The sequence below is a fragment of the Crassostrea angulata genome, chromosome 3, assembly GCF_025612915.1.
Source record: "Crassostrea angulata isolate pt1a10 chromosome 3, ASM2561291v2, whole genome shotgun sequence".
NCBI classification, from domain to species: domain Eukaryota; kingdom Metazoa; phylum Mollusca; class Bivalvia; order Ostreida; family Ostreidae; genus Magallana; species Magallana angulata.
The window spans coordinates 14,887,570-14,911,425 of NC_069113.1; the positions used below are offsets into that span (position 1 = coordinate 14,887,570).

At 34.5% G+C, this 23,856-nt stretch overlaps 1 protein-coding gene across 4 annotated transcripts; it reads left to right on the plus strand.

Annotated features, from left to right (window-relative positions):
• The first annotated feature begins 182 nt into the window (after window positions 1-182).
• LOC128176731 (galectin-4-like) lies at window positions 183-23,037 on the plus strand. 4 transcript variants are annotated; one of them, XM_052843245.1, is made up of 15 exons: window positions 14,471-14,525; window positions 14,661-14,694; window positions 14,901-14,965; window positions 17,383-17,471; window positions 18,392-18,719; window positions 19,057-19,142; window positions 19,259-19,460; window positions 20,739-20,858; window positions 20,968-21,056; window positions 21,328-21,532; window positions 21,768-21,887; window positions 21,982-22,067; window positions 22,188-22,392; window positions 22,558-22,673; window positions 22,752-23,037. In XM_052843245.1, the coding sequence occupies exons 3-14, from the start codon at window positions 14,942-14,944 to the stop codon at window positions 22,669-22,671; spliced, it is 1,668 nt and encodes a 555-aa protein (XP_052699205.1). In that variant the 5' UTR covers window positions 14,471-14,525; window positions 14,661-14,694; window positions 14,901-14,941; the 3' UTR covers window positions 22,672-22,673; window positions 22,752-23,037. The 4 variants fall into 4 exon arrangements, with proteins under 4 accessions (XP_052699206.1, XP_052699207.1, XP_052699203.1 ...); XM_052843246.1 differs by lacking the exons at window positions 14,471-14,525; window positions 14,901-14,965 and adding an exon at window positions 183-276; XM_052843247.1 differs by lacking the exons at window positions 14,471-14,525; window positions 14,901-14,965 and adding an exon at window positions 14,332-14,391.
• The last annotated feature ends 819 nt before the right edge of the window (window positions 23,038-23,856 follow it).

Genomic DNA, 23,856 nt, shown 5'->3' on the forward strand with positions numbered 1-23,856 from the left:
ATATACATTGTATCAATGCAGTGCAAAGAAAGTAGGAGACTGTCTGCAGTATGGTGTTCATTCAAGGTTAATACAGATAGTCTGATACAGTACTAGTCAAATACCATCATTTTAATAAGCGTTCTTTTTACCACCGCTAAGATGTACAAACAGCATGTGTCTTATCAGTGCTGGGATTGTCAGAATTCTCCGCCAGAGTTTGGGGTGTGAAGGTCGTTCGTGCAGGCGTGCACTCTAAACATCTCTTTCCAGACCGCGGCGTCGGTAGATTGTAAGGTAGGTCGGTCATCATTATATAATCAGATTTAGCATATCATAGAACTTGCAGTTCATAATTTGTCCATAATCCCGATGCATGCATTTAGCCCTCTTGTCCGCCTGTTTGTCCGTTCATCCAAGTTTTATGCTCGTTTTTTTTTGGTACAAGTTTGTTGGTTCCTTTATCATCACGCGGCCGCTAGTAAAATATGTAAATAGCCGATAGCAAATGAGTACGTTAGCCAAAGAACAAGGGCGCACAAGGCGTTGTATATCCCCCTCTTGAAGCAATGAAGAAAAAAAAATCAATTTAAATTTGAATATTAATTATTGGCATGTGTCTTTTGTTTATAAAAATAAATTTCACGATGGAAGTAAATATTGTGCTTTCATTTTATAAACACGACCGTTATAGGTTTCCAAATTAAGCTGCACAGCGTTTTATGCCAAATATTGGATCATTTACTGTTCTAAATTGCAAAATTTAGGTTTGAATGGGTCCCGACTCCATCCTAAAAGTACTTTTATTTAAAGAATAAGTTTTTATTAGCTCACCAGAGCTGAAAGCTCAAGTGAGCTATTCTGATCACATTTTGTACGTCGTCCGTCTGTCCGTCCGTCCGTCCGTCTGTCCGTCTGTAAACTTTTCACATTTTGAACTTCTTCTCTAAAACCACTTAACAAATTCAACCAAATTTGGCTCAAAGCATTCTTATGGAAAGTCAAATATAAATTGCAAAAATGAAAGACAGATCTTCATTCAAAGCGGAGAAAACATCGAAACTGTAGAAAAAGGGGGGTGCATTTTTAAAAATCTTCTTCTCAAGACCTACTGAGTAAAATTCAATGTAATTTAGCATAAGTAATCCTTATGGAAAGGAAAATATAAATTGCAAAAATTATGGGCTAATTCTGTTTCAAATTTGAGTGATTACGAAAATAATAAGAAAGAAAGAAAGAAAAGGCGTGTTTCAAGCAATTTATAGCATCCATGAGTCTTGGTAAAATGGGTAGGCATGACCGGGCCAGGGCAAAACAAAAGATTGACAGTTATTAATCTGCCAATCTCATTAAAATTTCAAGATATTTACTGACCAGTATATTTGTATTAGCTGTAAATATTGCTGCAAAATAATGCTGCAAAATATTTGGAATTGACGATTGCCGATCTGCCCCGGCTTTTATTTTGCCCCGGCCCGGGTTTACTTACCCATTTTACCAAAGACTCGTATTCCATAATTCTAAAACGAGGTTCTTTGTTTAAAGCGGCCATGACACTATATGATAAACGGGTCGATCTGACAACGATGAATTTGTTTGTTGTGCAACAGTTCGTGTACGAAGGGAATCTTTGAAACATGCAAAATACACTGGTGCCGATTTTGTGAAGTAAATTGAGGCTGAATATTTCAATGCGTTGACAGTTTTCACAAATGACGGTGGTGTTAGCTGTGATTTTCGTTTTGTTTTCATTTATGCTTTGCGTTAACCTGGGAACTGTCGCTTGTATTTCCTGATTTTTACGTATCAAATCAAACAGAGACTTCGGTAAATCAAACAGTTTACTGTTTACCTGCGCAAATTAAGCAACATCTGATGTAATAAGAAAGAACTAAAATGCAATTCATTCAGGCTATCGGTAATTCGGTGTCATCTTTTGCGTACTGGTAGAATAATGCAATATGTTTTGTTGAGATGCTTGGCATTTTCTCGAGTTTATTCAGTTTAAATAGAGTTTAATATCGCTGACGGAAATATGTAGGTATATACATGTATATGATACATTTTGAAAAATAAATTGTGTTCTTTATTTGTTATAGTGCACGTTTCTTGTGTTTAATTGTTTACAATTTCTATTTACTTACCATATTTGAGTGTTAAGCTTCGAATTATAAACAAGATACAGAGATTTGCTCACAATTTTCTGTACACAGATCTGGGCCATTCATTTTTTCCATTTTAAATGCCGAATAGGATATACCAAGTTAAAAATCTTAAGCTGAATGTAATAACTCATGTGAACAAAATATGACTCAAACCTAGCAAAATTTTGAGCTCATCTTGCTTATAATTCTACGATTGACGCTGAAATTTTGGTTGATCATTAGATATTCTATATGAATTAGAGTATGTTAAATATTTGTACACAAAAAAATTAAAGAATGATATGCTGTATATAACTTCTCTCTGGGGGCCCCCTCTTTATACAATGAATGATGTGAAATGTGAGTTACTGTAAATAAAAACGACATCGTTAAAACAGTTTCCATAGTTCTGACACATTTCTGTTGCGGGGATAAAAGAATTATCGCTATTCCTAAGAAAATATTACAGCGGAAAATTATCCTGGTTTGTAGCCATTCGTTATTTTTGAATAAAAATGAAAATAATGGGCGGGCCATAGTAAATTAGAGTGATGTGCCTGTCAATACGGTAACATTGATTTTTATAGCTCTTTAACATGTCACGTGACAACATTTTTCATTCCAGTGTATTCATCAATCAAGTGTGAGTAAAGTTAAAAAAGTCACGAGGTAAACAATAGTCATTTAATTATAATGGAGAAGACAAATTAAATTGTTGAATATTTTTAATTTGAGAAATTGAGCGCATTGAGGTGCAATTTTCTTCTTCACATATATACATGTAGGATTTTTTTGATAAAATACAATAACTATTATATTTTAAAAAAAAGATACAATAACTATAGTAAGTATTTGAGGAAGAAAATGTACCTATATGCTCTCATATATTTTGATCGCTTTATTAAGTGGGGGAGGGGGCAGAACGAAAATACAGGGAATTAGAAGTTATATAACAGTGTACCCCTACCAAATCTTTAGTTCTATATCTTGCGTAGGATTTTCTTATTCTGTGTAAAAACAGTATTTCATGAAGGTATAATGTCAAAGATTACGTGTATGCAAAAATAAGTGTAAAATTCGAACACTTTACAATATTTATTTTTTTGTTATTCTATCGAGAACCATATGGCACAATAGTTTTTGAACGCCCATTGTTGCTCAGGTGAGCGATGTGGCCCCATGGGCCTCTTGTTGATTTTTATCATTGATTTATTAAAATGGAGTCTAGACCCATAATGGGTAAAGTTTGTGGTTTTAACCAAAAACGTTTTACTTTATTAATTATTGTCAAACAGTTGAATTTATTCACCTGCACTCTAATGTGTCAACTAGCTCACTGTGATAGGCGGAGGCTCGTAGTCCGTCCTTCTCGATTGAGAGGGTATTCGAATCGTATAGACGGCGTTCTATTTTTGAATTCATTTGCTTTTAAGTAAACATTTTCTGCTTTTTTATTGGATTATTATGAAAAAAAATATCTTATACCATTTATATAAAGACAAAAATTTACGTAATGTTTATTTTACACACAATGTCGGATAAAAATAGCGCTAACACAGATAAGAGATCATGCTGTAATGTTTAGAAAGCAAACCAATAAACCAAAGGAAATAAGTACCAAGTGCATGTACATGTATGAATGTATGATATTTATTTGTCAGAAAGTGCAGTTCTATAATATACATGTACATGTCCTAATGTACACTTTCAAATGTAAAGGTTTTTTCATATGCTCATATGTCATTTCAAAATCCTGGCTACGGGGGGATTTGTCAGGCCTTATACGCTCTTGTCCTTTGTTATTTAATCTGGTCAGTTTAACACTTCATGTATTTGTTAACTAAGAACTTTAATTTCTAATACCAAAGATAAGCAAATACATGTAAATGTAAATATATTCGACAAAGCTTTAAAAAGTTCAAAGTATCTGGGCAACGTGCAATAAATAAAAAGGCAACTCAGCTATTGTATTATACAATTATTTAATGCTTGAGCAGTCAATAGACCAGAATATTTTTCCCGAGGTGCAGAGAGCAGCTCAATATGATCTATTGCCCGAGGCCAACGGCCGAGGGCAATAGATCATACTGAGCTGTTCCCTGCACCAAGGGAAAAAATTCTGGTCTATTGACTGCTCAAGCATTAAATAATTGTTTTATTACCTAATTTCTTTTTTAGTTTTCGGGGTTTACAATTCGCATATTGCAGATGGTTTACGTGCCATTATGCAATATACTCAGATTTTTTTTTTCATCTTTTACATGCACAAAACCTGTTGCATGCATTACAACATCTCAATTTAATATTAGTTTACACAAAGAAGGGGGAGTGTTCAACCCAATAGATTTTAAATAGTCTTTTTCCCTATATAAAGCTTTTAAACTGTTGATTATTTGATACTCCATTTTGATAACATTGAATTTGGTTTCACCAAGTACTAAAAACAGCGTCTATGTAAAGGAATATACATTCCCTGAGAACTATCGAAAGGATGTAACATTAACATACCCGCTTTCTGATATACGTTGCCGGTCCAATAGATCGCAGTCTATTGACCGGTTGTCCAATTGATCGAAGTCTATTGACCGGCGGTCTAATAGATCGCAGTCTATTGACCGGCAGTTCAAAATAGACTCAAATATTTAATTTGTAATCAAACAACAAAATCCCTTTGATTAGGTAATAAAAAATATTATACATGTTATTAGCGCGCTCTTCTCGTCTTCTATGTATATAAACCATCACTGGCATCAGATGCATCATACATTCCTCGTATATTTGGGTGGCTTGTTTATATACTTATGGAAGGCCTAATCTGTCTTGTCATGACAAAATTGAATTAGCTTCATGTACATGTACGCGCTTTAATCAGATAATATTATGTGCATTTGTAATTGATGATTTGCTGTTCTTATTATTTGGTGTGCTTTTATCATTAGATGGTGTGTTTTAATGTAATGTGATTTTGTCATTATGGGATTTGATTTGTCATTTTTTAATCGATTACTTTTTTTTATCTTAAAAAAAATACAAAACACCCAAAAACAAAAGCGCACCGTATGTTAATTCAGTCGCTATTTACGAGTTTTGGTCAAACATTATCTAATTTGTATGAATTTTAAATGGTATCAGATATTCTGGGACACCCTGTACATCACTTAAAATAACAATGTATAACAATTTAAATAACAATGTATATCACATAACGACAAAAGCACACTACATCATGATAAAAGCACACCACAAACAATGAAGTTAATTTTGTCATGATAAGTCAGTCATTAACCTTGTGTGTGTAAATACTATATTAATGAAATTACATGTATTTTAAGAATTAAATGCCAGATTTAAACAGGAAAACGCATTAAACTTAAAAAAACTGGACTTTTACATTAAATTTCCTGGTTGGAAATTGCGATTAATCTGGGAGAGCAAATTAAGAATGATAAACTTAATTTCCTTTTTCGATTTGATGGCTGTTATTTCACCAGGGGTAAGAATTTTGAACTAGCTCTCTCATCTTGGCTTCATAATTAACAGTAACTCCACCTATCGTTAAAATGCTTTATTGGTTTGAGATAGATTAAATTGCCTTTTTGATAATGATTAACCTATCGGTTAAATTATTATTTCTTGTTATGTATTCATATTTGCTACGTAATAAGAACACATTATCATATACCTGCTATCTAGATGCAAGTATAAAATTAACTGATATGTTAATTTAGAAATCATACGTATTTATTATTATCCCATTTCGGTGGGGTATTAAATTTCTTTTATTCCCATCCTAACACTTCAAAGGAGTGGACTGTGGGTGATGTACATGTACGGTGCACACCTGTTTAAACTTAAAGAATTTATTGCACTCCATGTCGTGTATGGAAACCACGCCATGTTATGCTCTGTAAAAATACCGACCACCACATGTTTCATATTGTGAAGCTTCCCTACCGACACCCAGTCTGTCGGTTTCCGAGTGATTAAGGCTGATTACTTAAAAAAATAAAGGTACAATCTATTCTAAAGTAACCTTTCTTTTTTGAAGCTTTGTAGTCTAAAGGCCTTTTCTAACACACACAATTTATGAACTTTACCGAAACTTTATTGAAATACCCTAAAATCGCAAAGATGTCAAAAGCTTATAAATGTGCATGTGTAATCGTTACTTGAATACAGGAAGGATTAGATTTTACTCAGATGTTAAATAAACAATAAAGGGAAGAATTAATCGGGGTTTTCAAATCAAGAAAAAAATATTGCGTCATATTGCTGACATAGGCATCGGTTGTTTTTGAGAAAATAATCAAAAAACCTCTCTGACAACATTTGTATATTATGGGGTACCCCCTATGAAGTTCACATTTTGTCACCAGCAACCCGACTCTGACAGTACATGGTAAACAATTTTAGCCAAAAAAATAAATAAAAAAAAAACATATAAAAACAATATGCCGGGCCAAATTCACAAAGATGTGCATTATTTTACAGTCGATCATCTAGATTTATCTGCTGTAAACTATATCGATGTATAGATTATATGGACAGTATTTACATCATCAAACTCAGTGCTTTAGAACTACAGTTTTCATTGATAACTTGTACCTCAGCTTTAACACTCACGAGTGTTCTTGTATGAAACTCTTGTACACATCTTCTGCACCGAATGGATCAATTTATTCAAACTTGGCACAAAGTATTCTTACACTGCACGAGAAGGGGGTTTATCTGAATTTTTAACAATTTTAAGGAAATGGCCAACCTTTTAAAAGGGGAGATAGTCATGGTAAAAAGGGGATGTCTTGGAATATCTCTTTTACAAGACCCTCTGCACAAGGAATGCCAAAAAAAGTTCCAGGAGATCCCACAACTTATGGAAAAGATTCTGAATTTTTAAAATTGTTAAAACCATGATCCCAAGACCATTATACTGGGCCCCGGTAGCGGTTCAAAGTTCAGCATAGAAATATTAAAAAAAAATATCTTCTCAGTAACACAATGCTACTATCTGTGATAATGCTATTCATACAATCATTCATATATATATAGATTTAAAAATGTGCAACCTTGGTCCCTGGAACAGTACTTGGGGCACAGGAGGAGTCTAAAAAGGCCAAATCTTTGAAACCTGTTTTTCATAACTAGGCGATAATGCCACTAGCTTTTTGTGATATTACAATGCAGGCATCCTGATATAGTGAAGATTTAACATTTAACGTATTGTTCAAAACAGTGACAGCTCAACATCACTACTTACGTATAAAAATAAGTTGGAAAATAAAATTAAAATCTTTACTTACAAATTTTACACATATCCTGATATAGATTAAAAATTGTTGAACTATTCCTGGACCAATAATGGGGCATCTTGACGGTCGCCTTAGCGTACAAATGTATAGAAAAACACCAATTTTTAAATAATACATTTTGCTATTTGTGATCATTTCATATAATTTTATATTCGTTTGCTATTTTAATGATTACTGTTCTTTGTGAGGTTGTATTATACTCAGGTGACCGTTAATGTTTTCTAGCCTCTTTTTTTTTTTAAACATTTTGTTAGATCTCCTGAGCTGAAAGCTCAAGTGAGCACGCCTGATCACTTTTTGTCCGGCATCTGTCTGTCCGTCTGTCTATCTGTCTGCAAACTTTTTACGTTTTCGACTTTTTCTCCAGAACCACTAGGCTGATTTCCTCCAAACTTGGAACAAAGCATTCTTTGGTAAAAGGGATTTAGATTTGATAAAATGAAGGGCCATAATTTCTTTTAACGGTAGATAATTAAGAATTATTATCCCCTCGCGCAACTTGTTACGAAGGGGATATAGCATCGCTACCGTGCGTGTGTGTGTTCGTATGTGTGTATGTATGTGTGTATGTATGTATGTGTGTATGTGTGTGTGTGCACTCCTTTTCAATTTTCTAGTAAATTAATAAAAAACCTTCCAATAGATCCTACAGTTTTCAAGATAGGAAGTTGTTCTTTTGCAGATCAATTGTACATATATCAGAGGTGTGCATATTGCTAGGATTTTGATTTTCAATAATTTATCGGAACAATACCAGCTTTTGAACTTAGTCATTTTTTGGCAAAATATTGCATATAGGGTACCCTCATTGTACGTATAACTCCCCCTACAGTTCTCAAGATAGGAAGTTGTTCTTTTGCAGATCAATTGTACATATATCAGAGGTGTGCATATTGCTAGGATTTTGATTTCCAATAATTTATGAAAAAAATACTAGCTTTTGAACTTAGTCATTTTTTGGCAAAATATTGCATATAGGGTATCCTCATTATACGGATAACTTCTCCTACAGTTCTCAAGATAGGAAGTTGTTCTTTTGCAGATCAATTGTACTTATATTAGAGGTGTGCATATTGCTAGGATTTTGATTTCCGATAATTTATCGACAAAATACCAGCTTTTGAACTTAGTCATTTTTTGGCAAAATGTTGCATATAGGGTACTCCATTTCACTGGATATGGGTTGCTTCTTTTAAAGCCAACATCATGAAGAAATAATACAGTTACACATATTTTAATGAAAACAAAAAATCAAATACAGATTTGACATAAGATACCTGATCCCCTTTCAATGACAGCTGTGAAGAAAATGGATTATGGATACAGGTTACATAAAAGAAAACCCGGTTTGCTGTCACATTGACAGCTTCTCACTTGTTTGATTTAGATCTAGTACAGGTAAATAAAATGTAGTTTTTGCAGTAATGGAGGGTTAGTAGTATGTGGTCTTCTCATTAACATAACTATATACATGTATTGCTAAATAATGCATCCCTACACACAATAACTCATGTCGCGAGGGGATGCTCCGCTTAGCGGTGCCCTTGTTGAATATATAATATGTGGTATTATTTATGGTCGATCAGTTTGACATATGGTTGATTCTTTTAAATTGTTTAGACATGGGCCCCTGCACAATTCCTATGCCCCCACAAGGGGTTCAAAGATTGATGTAAGTTTACATATATATTAACAGTTGTTTAAGATCTTTTTGGGAAGTGCAATGCTTAATATGTGATATGACATATAAAACACCCTGTTACAAAAGGGGCTCAACGTTTTACACAAGAATACCTGGAGAAAAAATATTAAATCTTTTTCTTAATATATTTTAGATATTCATATCATTTTATACAGGATCTATTCTACTACAACGCCCAGTTATTTTGTATATATATGGCTCCTGAAATTGATTTTATTCTGGATATTGTTGTCAAATTATTTGATAGTTGTGTAATAAAAAAGATGGAATCGCGATCGGTTAATTTTTCCACTGTCTAGGCCTATAAAACATAAACGCATAACCGGTCTCAAGTTAAGATGTAAAGAAAAATAAATGCATGTATTTTATTCAAATCATCATAATTGGTAAAATGTCTAACATGAGTCAAGTACATGATATACCAGGAATAGTTAAATAAACATCGATGCACTTATTTCCGCGGTATCCAGAGACATTCCCGTTAAAAAGGGATAAAAAGTATTACATAACCCGCGATCAAAGTGTTTACTATTTATAAGAGTGTACGCGCGGTTATTAAAAATTTATATTATAAAAACATTTTTTATTGTTTTTTATCAAATTGCGTAGACCTAAAATAGTTCAATTAATTATGCACATCTTACAGTAATGTAGAATATGAAACAGAATTATGTTATATATATATATATGCATGTATTTCCATTGAAGAACCTTCAAATTAATCATTTACACGTTTTATTGCCTCGCGCTGGAGAGAGAGAGAGAGAGAGAGAGAGAGAGAGAGAGAGAGAGAGAGAGAGAGAGAGAGAGAGAGAGAGAGAGGGAGAGAGAGAGAGCGAGAGAGAGCGTCCTGACGGGACGTTCGTGTATGTGTCAGTGATGTGTACTCAATTGAATGGATGCCGTGGGTTGATTTGATTGACTACTACATCAACCTACAGAGGGGAATACAAACTTCAATATTATGTCTTGCTGGAGGAAGAGAAGACACTGTTGGATTACAAAAGAGCAAAAGAACAATAAAAAAACATGAGACAACTGATAAAAGAAAATTTAAAAAAAAAATTGAAAAACCTTTAATTTTGACACTCTTACAAATATTGCGCGATGTCAGTAAATAAATACCCTACTTAACAATGCAGTAGAAAAATAACCTCCAGACTAGGAATTTTTTCAGTGCCGGTCATTTAAAATATCCATTACCAACTTCTTTTACTCAAATCGTAAAATTGATGTTTTATTGGTTTTAATTGTTTGAAAGGAGATGCCAAATTTTAGCTAGATGTGTTTTTTTTTTCAATATGCAGTCAAAACACGAATGAATTACAAAGACTTTTATCCCCTGCACTGCCTGCATTGTGTCTGCTTCGTGTGTAAGGTCTGAGTAATTGTCTGGGTCTCCGCACCCAACTGTCTGGCTCAGTGATCGAAAATGATTTTTATCACCACACCTTGTACGGTAAGAAGTACCGTAGTTGCCATAAAAGTTCATCATAGGCAGCTACCACTAAATGGATATGGGTCTTACTAACACACGTGTATCACTAAATCTATTGAGGTCCTTAAATATTTGAAACTAAATGTTAAACCCAGGAACCTAGCATCTTTTACACATACCCAAACCCAAAAAATGTTATTGATCAAGGAAAAAAGACCCCGAGAAAATTATGATGTTGTTATGGTCCCAAATAAGTGAACAATTGGTCGTGTTGCTATTTTAGTATACATGTAATAATATATTATTTGATGGATTACGTGTTGATGGTAAATTATGATACCTCGTGTTTATATGGTTTGTGTTTTAAATAATATCATTTCTTATGCTGTTGTTGGTCATTAGATTGGTGGTGTTATATTGATGTTTCGTTAATTTGGTGGCAATGCTTGTGGATTATCATACTGGTGTTAGGGTTGATGATGGTGTGGTAGTATTTGTGGTGCCTTTAATGTGTAATTTGTAGGAGAGGAACTTTATGTCGTTGTAGTGGAGTTATTGAATCATTCTGTTGATAGCTCATATAAAATGTTGGTGGTAATCTTGTTGGATGTAGTGTTGGTCGTTTCATGTGCTAATATATTGGTGACTTGTTATAGTCGCAAGCTAGTCTCTCAATGTGCTGGTATTAGTTTTAGTGACTTGTATTAAGTTGTAAGGATGGTTGTTCTTTGTTTAGGGGTGTTTTTCTGGTTGCACTGTAAGACAGTTGTTGATAAGTTGTGTTTATAGTACATGTAGATTTGCTGTCTTGGTGAGCGTTGCTATTTGTTGAGTTGTTAGTCCAACGTAGTTGTGATGTGTTAGCTGTTAATTGTGTTGACGTTGGTGGTTGATTGTATTGATGGTAGTAATGTTTATCTTTGGTTTACTGGGGGATGATTCGGTCATTCATTGCATTGGTGGTAGATGTAACCTCTGGTTGTTAGATTCATTGTGTTGATGGTATAATTGTTGTTTACATGTATCTTTGATTTATTAGTGGAAAGTTTGGTCATTCGTTGAATTGGTTTAATTCCTAAAAGAATAAATGAAAAAATTCTTTATTTATCTTTTTGATCTGTGGATTTCTGTTGGAAGAATTGGTTATACATTGTTTTAATTGTAAAGCTATTAAGCTTAAGTTAATATTTGTTTTACTGGTGGAGGATTCGGTTATTCGTTGTGTTGGTGGGAGTGTTGTTAACCTTTGTTTTACTAATGGTTCAATTGGTTGTTCGTAGTTGTGTTGGCAGTGTTGATGGTTCATTGTGTTATAAAGGTAGCAGTGATTATTATAACTAAATATACTAACGATAGCACACGATGACGATGGTTCCGGTGGTTCCACTTTAGATAGCAGTGATTTTGCTTGACTTCTCTCCACATAAAAAATCTCTAGGTTACAGGCAACGTTATGTTTACACCCGTTGATGACAAAAATCTGTACTTAAATGAATATTGTAACAATGGTTTTATTACACGCGTTGGTATATCAATTATTACAAACAGAGTAAAATGAAAACAGTTTTATTTTTTGTTTAGGATACGTGTTACTTAAAAATACCAGTATACATGTATATGCTTTAAGTGTAAATCATTGTGCTGAAATACTGTTGAAATTAATTTGAATTTATAAAAAAATATGTAAAACATCTGTAACAGAGGATTGCTAAATCAATGGTAACAATATTTCCTATTCATGTAAATAATGTAATAATCTCATTTTGCAATTGCATTAATTAAGTTAATTATGAGTAATGCTGACTGTCTAAAACGTAAATTTTTCTAGTAAATATCAATTATGAGGAACCGTGAATATTGTTGATATTATGAACATTTTTTCTTTCTTTTTTCCACATTAGTTCCAATTCCTCTAAAGTTGCAAAATTAGTAATCCGCTCCATATTATATAATGTACTTTAATATACTTATTATACTTTTATTACTTAGATATAATTGAATATCATTTGTACGATTAATTCTTGGACAGATCGAGGAATTACATACGCATAAAGCAATGCCTGATGTCCAATCTTTGTTATGTATTCATCTGCATTTTAGAATATTGTTTTTAAAAACGAAGATTCTTTTTTTGGGATAATCTTTTCCAGTTTTTGGAATTTGAATTGTTCCATTCTTTTAGCGAGATGTCGTAATTGAATATTTGATTTCTTCTAGCTCAGTGCTTTGATAAAAAATGCATCTAAACATTGCCATACTTTAACCATATCACGTACTGGATAATAAATTAATGATACATTTTACAAATAAAACTCTCAACAAAAACATCTTGTACGCCACTTGAACACAAGTGTTTGAGATAGTGTGCCCTTAGATTTGATTTATTTGCATATGCACGGTGTACATACAAGTAAGGGTAAAACAGTAATCTTATACACAGGTCTTTTTGCAATAGATTATACTATGTTCTGTAAATATTGTTTAAAAGTAGGTTATGGTGAACGTGCAATATACTAGTAATTCGAAAGCGTAGTCGATTCCATACATTTTTTAACATTTTGCACGTCTCTATATTAAAATAAACCCCAGACCAATGTACAGATGTATACGTAAATGCATGGGCCGTGTTCATCTTTTGCAGAGAAGAATTGTTTGATAGGATTGTGAAAACACGTAGATTGTGTACCAGAGTTTCAGTAAGCGGTGAACTTTTTATTGTAACACGTGCATGTGACTAAATTACGTATCAGGGATACATGTATATTCATTTTGAAAATGTATTGAAGATTTACATTGTGAATCAAATAAGAGACACGTTTGCACGCGTCGATCAGTATATTATATAGTATGCTTTCAGATATTAAGATCACGTAAAAATACATACAACACGTTTTTTTACATGCATACTAGAATGTGGGGGTAGTGATGGGGTGTGGAGATGGGGCGGGGGTATTAGTATACTAGAACGTTGGAAACATTCATTGAGTATATAAGCATGTGGGAAACATTTACTATGGTTTTTTTTTTTACCGGGGGGGGGGACCCAAAGGATGATATCGAGTATCCAAGGACTGTTTTCGGTAATTTAACCATGTGAATTAAATTAAATATGAATTTTCCAGAGGAGAAGGAGGCGGGGTCCGGACCCCCCCCCCCCCTTTCTTTAGATCTGCGTAAGCTGTCAATTTATTTTTAATAAAAAAAATAAGCCGACACAATTTTTTGCATATGTGTTCTTACAAAAATGTATATATGTATTTTTAAAAATTAATAATGAAGCTAATTTGTGTCAATGAACTATCTTTAAATATTGCTTTTGAAAAAGACAGAGGTACTTGTAATTTATATATGGGTGTGTCCACGCCGTTTTAAATTTTCATATATTTTCTTTTTTTGTGTACACAAGAAATATGCGATGAATACTTAGAATAGTCTATATAATCACTCATACTTTTCCATTTTGCTTCATCTATAAATTGGGACCTACTCATTGGAATATACAATGCTTCTGCACTTTTTCGTCGATGTTTGATGTATTCTACTATGGCGGGAATATTGTTACACATAATGATTTAAGCTATAAACATACAGACCATAAACACAACGTGTCTGTAGTACTAAATCAATTAATTGTTATATCGTTCTTGTGTGAGGGACACCGATAGAGACCTCACGTCTTTAGCAAATCGACCGTGCTTTATTAGAATGTTATCGATATTTGTTGTTCTATTGGGCTCTCGTACAACACACCATATACTGGTTAAACAGAAAATACAAATAAATAGAGGAAGGGGGGCAGATGTGTGTAGGATATCTCAGGTATTAAATTTATCCCGTTATCAGGTGAGTATGAGGCATTCCTGTCAATACCTGTATTATCACACAGCACTGATAACAGGACACAGGTAGGCCTGGCCCTCACATTCTTCGGGTGGATCGTGGCGCAGCAACAAGTGAGTACGGTGGTCCTGTGGAAACTGCACGAATCCGGACACTTGAAGCAGACGTCATATTATGACCGCACGTGCTTAAAAACAGCGCGTGACTGTAGTATTACTCAGACTTACATCGTTTGTTTCTTTTTGCAGGTGATAAAACATGACTTACCAGATCAGCAGAATTGTGAGTAGTTGTTTTACTTAATTATAACACGTCAGTGCTAATTGATATCGACCTTTAAATTTTTTAATGAGCACGTCCGCAGAGCTTCCAATGAATCCATTTAAATACATGTAGGAAAACACATGTACATATGTCCAGAGTGATGCGTGGGCGTTGCCAAGGGACATTTAAATGTGGCGTTATGTTCAATGCATTTGACATTCCAGTTGGCACATGTGCCCTACAACCTGTCATAAATTGTTAGAAAATGCTGAAAAGTTGTTTGATAAAGGTAAGTTCTGTCTGCACATCTGTGACTTGATAATTGCCTGGATCAGTGTCCACAGGTCGACAAGGCTATTTATCGAGTGTACATTCTATGACTAACAACGTTTTGTAGAGGCAATGTAAAGCACATTTTCTTCACTGAATAGTCGTATTTATTCACCGGGTCTCGAATTTCACCATGTGACATACATTTTAAAAATGTTAACGTCAACACTTAGGCGTACTAACACTAACACAATATCTCTTCCTTATTGACCTACATTGATTCGAGAATTTTGGCGATTTGTGCACTAATCTTGTCTACATGAAATGCGTGGATTTTAGATTGATTAACGTCTTAGTATCCACCCATCTAAAGGACGGTGACATCACCAAGAGATTACGTCTCCATTGACAATCCCGTGGTGAAGTTTTTGTTCATTCAGCTTTTTAATATCGACCGAAATATAAATCAAACAAACCCCCATCCAGATAACACTGAGGTACCCCTCCTATCTTTGCGTCCGCCCACAGGCGGCAGATTTCACTCGCCATATTTTTATCGGGATATTTTGGATACGATTGCCAGAATACACATTCCATGCATAGAGAAATCATTAAAAGTAGCCGACGCACTGGTCATTCATCATCTTTATCGTGTCTGTTAGAAAACCTGTGAAATATCAAATAGGAAAATTTGGCAGGAGAGAGATGAAATGAATGTTGAAATAGGTTTCGCTATAAATCGAGATTGAGTTGGAAAAATTATTCAGGCATATCTAAGGATTAAAAGTTGCATTCTCCGAAACAGTGCAGACAATGGGACAAGCAATATCATGATATTTCACAAAAAAGATTAACCGATGCATTTTTAAGATGTCAGCATTTATATTCACAATTAATGAAAATGTTATATGGCATGTAATAACAACAGCAAGCAAGAGTTTTCAAGTAAAAGGGACGTTCACCATGCAGTGCACGTGTGTAATCCTGATTTAAAAATAGTTCAGCATTCCACCATATTTGAACGGTGAATAAGGGTTGGGAGTCATCGCAACAAGTTGTAACATATTGTCTATTATGGTACAATGTAAGTAATAATTGGTGTTGGATTATAATTATTACAAAAAAGTCATCAGTTTGGATTAAAACAAATATATATTTATACGGCTGGTATGTTTACTGGAGGAACTAAATCGCCAAAGCCGGGTGTGACCCGATTTTCGTTCAGTTGGGCGATTTCATTAATCTTGAAAAGGGGTCATAACTCGCTTGTCTTACTAAATGTACATTGCTACATTTAACAATTACTAATCAAGTGTGTTTCTTAATTCGATAGATTTCTTCGAAGACACCCAATCCAAAGTATAATATAATATATAATCTGACCCCCTCCCCATGGATCTATGCCAATGGATGAGTTCATTCGTTGTGTGAACGGTAATAGCAGGATTTCGCGCCATAATGTCTCATTCATAGTTTTTGCGCGCTGATTAGTTGAGGAGTCCGTTGGGATCATGCGAACACTCCAGAGCACACCATGTGTTTACATCACAGACACGTAGCTTCGGGGGTTGGGTTGAGGGGGGCTGCTTCCCCCTCCCCACTTTTTTGGCGGCTGGCAATTTTCTTAACTTTATATGATAAATGGAAATATCATGGATTTGCCCCCCCCCTTCCACTTTTGTAGGAGCACGCAATAAATGAAACTGCAAATAAGGAATTCTAATTAAACTGAAGTTACAGTTAGGGTTTTTTTTTCATGAAGAATTCACCCTTTTTTAATTGCTTGTCAAGATGATTTTGATGAAGCTGCCCACACACATTCAAAAACAATACGTGTTTGTATACCCTTTCTTATTTCATATGGTTAGAATATTTTAAATGCCTTTCAGTTGATTTTGCATCTTACTGGTAATATAACAAATACAATTTTTTAAAAAACGACTAATTACTCTCAGTTTCAAGCTTACATGCACTTACATATTATATGATATGTGCACATTCCTAAAAAAAATTGAATTAATAAAATAAATGAATTTCAAGTGATATATATGTACATATTCTAGATCGAAGATAAGACTGACATTTCGTCTTAAATTTGCACATTCCGTTTATAAATTTATGATCAGCAGCGAAAATTAAAATTTATTTCTGATAAGATAGCCTCATTGATACATGCATGCTTCCATTGAATAATTTTGTTTAGTCAGGCAAGCTTTTTGGAAAGCTATTACTTGTATATCAAGTTATGATAATTTTACAGTACACAACAGGAGTGCCTTGACTTTAGAAGGGAGTTGATATTTGACAAATGATCTAACACATGTTTAACATGAATACGTTAATCATAGTGTAGGTTTCCATTTGAAAATGACAATACCGGAACTTAATGTTTTTTAACGAGAAAAACATGACATTAGTCATTTTTTGGAATTTCAGCCACAACCATTCACCAGCTACATTCCTAATGGTCTCCATGTCGGCAAGCACTTGCTCCTGAGAGGGCGCGTGTCTTACGGGACGGAAGCGTAAGTTTTATATGACGTTATATCCATATCGATTTAAATAGAACATAAAAAGTGCATTTATTTATATCTATATGGGAAAAGGACAGGGTCGTACAAGGCGTTATATATCCCTCCACTTGGCTCAATAAAAAGAACTTGTTCAAAAAGTTAATAAAATATGTACTCTTGGTTTGTATACTATAAATGTCACGATGCATGTTAATAGCGTGTTTTTATTCTATAAACAAATGAGATGTAGGTTTCAAAATTAAGCCACACGACGTTTTACGCATAAATCTTGACCATTTTCTGTGCAAAATTGCAATTTTTTGGTGTGAATGGGTCTAGACTCCATCCAAAAAGTACAAGTACTTTTAATAAAAAGATAAGTTAAAATTCGCAGTTTTTCATAAAAACTTCAAAAATTTATTTATAATTGTCAAATTATAAAAGTTGGTCACTTAAACTGCTATTTGTCAGCGTAGCTCGGTGTGATAGGCGGGGCCTGTAGACAATACCTCTGGGCTGAGAGGGTGTTCGAAATATAGTGAACTTTTCTTTTTAAATTCAGCGCTTTTACTTCCTTTTAGGTAAAATATTATTTTTCAATTTTTTTTATGTAACATTTTAAACTCTTCAGATAACGGCAAAAAATACATAATGATCTTGCCCATTCCAAACAACTAATAAACACTAGCGCTAACACAGTCAGAGATTGTCTGAGATCACGTTGTAAAGAAAATATAAACAAAGAAATGAAATTAAGAAGAAAAGTATAAATGTATGTTCGTTAATGATCAGAGAATGCAGTCCTATATTATACATGTACTGATACACACCTTCAAATGTTAGATTTTTTTTAATATGAGATCTACACAAGTTTAAATATCCTAGGCGCGAAGGAATCGACAGGCACTGTACGCTCTTCTACTTTTCTGTAGATTTGCAATCAACCTTCAACAAAACCCCGAGCCTTGCGATGGAGAGGTTGCGTTCCATTTCAACCCTCGTCCAGGCGAGCAGCAATGCGTGCGCAATTCGTTCGACGGAGGATCATGGATGGATGAAGAGAGAGACCAACCTCATTTTCCATTTGACGAAGGTCGTTCATTTACTCTTCGAATTGAAGTGGCGGATGAGGGGTTCCGAACGTATGTAAATGGAAAGCCTTACGTCAATTTCAGCCATCGCCTGGACCTCGGAAATGTCCATTATCTGTACTTGACGGAAGGAGCAGAGTTCTATGACATTAGCTACCAAGATCGTTATGTACGTAACAAAGATTTGAAGAACCTACATATAACAACAGGAAGGGGGGGGGGGCTTAACCGTTTTTGGCATTTACCTTCTTATCTAACATTTTAAGCCAGTACACACCCCACCAATTTTTCTGAGTGATTAATACATGTATTATTAAATATTATAAATGAAACGGTATCTTGATTTACGAGTTGATCAAACAGTCCCTCCCCTCGTGGAAAACGATGGTACATGTTTGTGCACGATGACAGGTTACCTCAACTTAACTCATACATACTGTAACTCATTACTTTTGATAAATGTAGAATTGGACATTATATTTCTATACGAAAATTCCTTTATGTAGTCTTTGCCATACAAGTCCGAAATACCCCAGCAGATGAACGTAGGGAAAGCCGTCAGAATCAGAGGCGCCTCCCAGGACAACGATGGGTATGAGAACAATATTAGACAAGTAACACTGCAACACAGTAGAATGCAAGAAGACTTTAAAACGCATAAACATGGATAGTTCTAAACTGAATCAAATAAACTTTTTTAAATTACAGATTCAGTGTGAATTTTGCCTGTGACCCAGACAATGAAAACTGTGCCTTCCACTTTAACCCCCGACCCAATGAAGGCGTGGTCGTCCGTAATGCTAACCTGGGTGGCTGGGGCGAAGAAGAGAGGGATTACGATGCAGAATTTCCTTTCAATCCAAACAACTACTTTGACGCTATGTTTATTTGCACCGACGATAAATATATGGTGGGTTGGAGAGATAAAGGAATAAGGTTGATGTAGCTGATTAAATTGTAGTGTATATAGAGGAACCGAGATATCGATGATCGCCTTGTAGATAGATAATTCTTTCTCTCAAGATAACGCTGTGTATGTGCTACAAGTGAAACATGCAATATAAGTAAACTTATTTCGACCATTGTGTTAAATGTTTAATGCGTTATCTGAAAGTCGTGATATATAAATTCCTATAAAATTTGTAGCGCGTTATGTTACTTATATTAAAAAATAACAAGTGTTTAACAGGTCGGGTACACTACCTTATATGGATAGCATTATTTAACACGTGACAGTATTTTTGGCAAACAGATTCTCCAATCCAGTGAATGAGTTGCAATGCATGACGGTCTATAACGTGTTTACGATTCAACAAACGCACGTGGTATTTGTCTGTTTTATACGCAATATTTAATTGCTTGCCGGAATGTTTGTAGATCTTGATTTTTACTTTAGAAGGTAAAAAAGGAAAGATTACGTACCAACTTTGTTTCATGCTCACATTAAAAAATAATGTTGTTTTAGTTGGTTAATTGTGGCTTCAAAAATGATCAGTATCAAACGACTGACAAACATACGCATACAAGTACAAACATATTTTGATAAGAAAAAAACATCACATTTGTGTATTGGTGACATTATAATTGTGTACTAGAAATAAATACAGGTAACTGTACATTTTTAATATACGTGAATAGCCACTGTAGTAGAAATGCACAAATATACAAACGCAGAAGCGCAAGCTATATGCAGCATAAAGTAGTTTGTCCGATAAGCATTCTGATGAATGTCCCTGAAGAAAATATCAACGCGCGTTCTACTAATGTTGTCCAAAATATGGGGTATCACGTGAAAAAAAACAGTACTTACTGCTTTTAATTCAATAGGACGTACCTCTCTTTTGAACATTGACAATGGGGTATTTAAATAGGTTGATATAAGTCCTCATATGCAATATTTTTTAAATGTGAGCATAGAAATTGAAGTTCAGACATCATTGTCCATATTACTTTCATAAATTCTGAAAAATCATTCAAAATGAGTTTCCAAAAGACAATTCAAAATGGTATATATTTTCAATACGCTTTGTATACACTGAAACTTGTAGTAGCCCACAATGCCTTGCAACTCATTCACCTGATTGGTTTGTCGATAAAAGTAAACAGATGCCTAATTTAGTATGCAAATTTATGCCGACGTCACAAAATATAGTTGGTCTCGACCTGTTTAAATTTCATCTCTATACAGGTTCACGTGAATGACAAGTATTTCACCGAGTTCAATCACCGCGGCGGGGTCAATGATGCGTCCCATTTCAACATCGTGGGAAACCTGGACATCCAAGATGTCGAGTACTTCGAGCCTTTGGTAAGTACACATCGGTCAAAACCCAGTCCCCTTGAAAACGAAACGAAAACCATTCTCACAGTATCTGGTTTTGAATCGGACCGTTGGAAACATTTTCTGTGTGTTTCAGGAAGATGACTTCGTGAAGACCTTCCCATCTGGCTTGGTGAAAGGAGACGTGCTGATCTTTAGGGGGTTCATGAAACCCGGGGGTGAAACGTAGGTTCTTATATCCGTTCAAAATAGCGACAGGCTTTTTGTACAAACATTTCTTTATTTATGGTTATATTGAAATTAATGTTAAAACGAGACTGGCCCTTGTGTCATATTCCTGCGAAATCAACTTTGTTTTAGTAAAAACTTTGGACCTATAAACAAATGACCGAGTTCATGGCGGTCTTCCATTACTCTTTGGCCATTCCTTGTTTTATCATAAACTTGTTATCAATATGATAAACGCCCACATGTAAGATCTGATTCGTTGTCTCAGGTTCTCCATCAACTTCATGAACGGCTACAGCGTGGAGGACGACATTGCTTTCCACCTGAACCCACGAGTTGGGGAGGGACAGGTTGTCATGAACTGCTGCATGGGTGGTGACTGGGGGGAAGAGGAGAGGGAGGATATTCCATCCCCCTTAGCCAACAGAGAACCATTTGAGGTCAAAGTTGTAGTGAAAAGGAAGAAATTCAAGGTTTGATTATCATTTTTTTATTTAATGAATATTTGAAGAAGATAAATAATTATATATATTTGCATATATGTATGTTTTGAAATATTCGGCCTTATCGAGAGGATTGCATGACTTTGAACCCTAGGCTTTCATTCTGTCTTTAAGACCAACAAATATCGCCAAAGGAAATGACTCTTTTATCACAAGAAAGTTATTAACTAGTGGGATGAAAAGCAATATGCATTTTACACTTTAGGTGTACGTTAACGGCAAGAAGTGCATGAAGTTTGCCGCCAGGGGGAATGTGGAAGACATAAAGGGCGTCAATATCAAGGGGGAAGCATATGTGTATGAGGTCAAATTAGAGCGAAAACTGGTGAGTATACAGTTCTACCAGACATTTGTCAAATTAATCTTATATTCCAAAACAAAATATATTTTTAAAGAATTTAAATTATTTTTTGACATAGGAGGATTCTTGGGAATATCTTCCTGGAGGATTCCGAGTAGGTGGCTGGGTCGTCGTTCAGGCAATACCCAAGAAAGGTTCCGAAGGGTAAGTAAACTTTGAAGACCAATCTTAAAATAAAAAATCGATTTAATTACAATTGCGTAATTGGACATGGGTAAATAATTGAATGGGATTGAATATTGAGATTTACACAATTTTCAACAGATTTGCTATTAACTTCCGAACTGGCGGAGATGAAGGAAGCGACATCGCTTTCCACTTTAACCCCCGTCTCCAAGAGAACTGTACCATTAGGAACTCGTGCTCTGGCGGCGAGTGGGGTGGGGAAGAGAGAGACCAGCCCGAGTTTCCGTTTGAGAAGAAGGACACCTGTGAGATAGCAATCCAGGCACAGCCCGACAAATTTGTGGTCAGTAAATTTCGGGTCAATTTATAAACTTAGCTAGTACCTTTTTTATCTATTAACATTCTATGCCTATTGGTGGAATATATTTCCTTTGATTAGAATCAATTTATGATTAATTGGATTTAATTAATCAGTGGTTTTGATGGCTATTCTTGATTTTGTTTAAAGACCTACGTAAACGGCCAACGATACATAGACTTCAATCACCGCCTTCCACTGGAGAGCATCTGCTGTCTTGAGCTGACCGGAAGAGCCGACTTCTTTGAACCGAAGTTCTTCTAAACGTAAGCATCGTCCTTTAAATTAGAGGTCTTTTCAACCATTTTTGAATTAACTTCATTTCTTTTTTTTTAACCTTTCAGAACCAAAGATTTGTCAAATGAACTGGTGATAACATGATGACGTCTCCAATTGCTTATCTGCTTACTATGACAAAAACTCTTTGGCTTCTACGCATACCGAAGCTCACTATGTAAAGGACATTGCATTTAGAGGTGTAGAAACTCTCGCTGTGATTTCACCACGTGACAGGATGACGAACTGTGATTTATTATTATATTGTTAATTGTTAGCAGTAATAGAACCTGTATCTTGCAGCACATATAAAATATCTCTTTTTGTTTTGAAAATAAATATTACTTTATTTGTTTCTTTTCTTTTTACTCACTGGGAATAGTTTTAGACAGGCTTTGCAAAATGGGCAGAAAGTTTAAATGTAATAATAATTATAACAATTTTTAGATTCTAATTAAAAGTCTTTTAGGTTACTTACATGCAAGTAAATGAAATAATCAAATCAACATTGGTATTAATGCATCTTGCCTCTGAATAAATATTAATGCACGACTTGATAGTTTGTATTTTACGTAAGCCCGTTGGTGCCACATAAATATAAATATTTTATCTATAGGTCTCCGATTAACATTTGGCAGCCACCACATAAATTATATGGCGTCCACCAGATAATTTATGTGGCGGTCGGCAGAGAAAATAATTTTCTCACCTGGCACTGACGGCCTTCCATAGAAATTCGTATAGTTAAAAATGCTCTCTACTAGTATGTTAGAGACATAGAGTTTTAGAATAGATGTAGAAATTTTTGTCTTTCAAAACCTTTATTTTGCGGTAGGGTTCTTTTTAAAATTTAAAAAAGTTATATTTTAAACTAATTGAACAAGTAATGTTTTGATGTAATAGTTTGCGTCTTATTTGGGGTTGGGGTTAAAAGGTGTTCAAACTCTTTATTTACTTTGAATGTTTTTACTTGATATAATTATATATGTATAAAAAAATGAAAAATAGGTAAAAGCTTTTGTTTTGATTGAATTCTGGTTTCACAATATGTAAATTATTAAAATAAAAAATAATAAATAGATTTTTTTTACAATTATGATGAAGTCTTTTAAATAATGTCAAAGAGTCGACAATCTTTATGCATTGCAAAAAAAAAACAAAAAAAAAAACAAC

Excerpts from the sequence above, each read along its gene's own strand:
- LOC128176731 (XM_052843246.1), top strand. The coding sequence starts at position 14,671 with ATGACTTACCAGATCAGCAGAATT. Across the intron at positions 20,859-20,967 it reads TCGAGTACTTCGAGCCTTTG|GAAGATGACTTCGTGAAGAC; the intron begins GTAAGTACACAT and ends TGTGTGTTTCAG. Across the intron at positions 21,533-21,767 it reads TGAAAAGGAAGAAATTCAAG|GTGTACGTTAACGGCAAGAA; the intron begins GTTTGATTATCA and ends TTTACACTTTAG.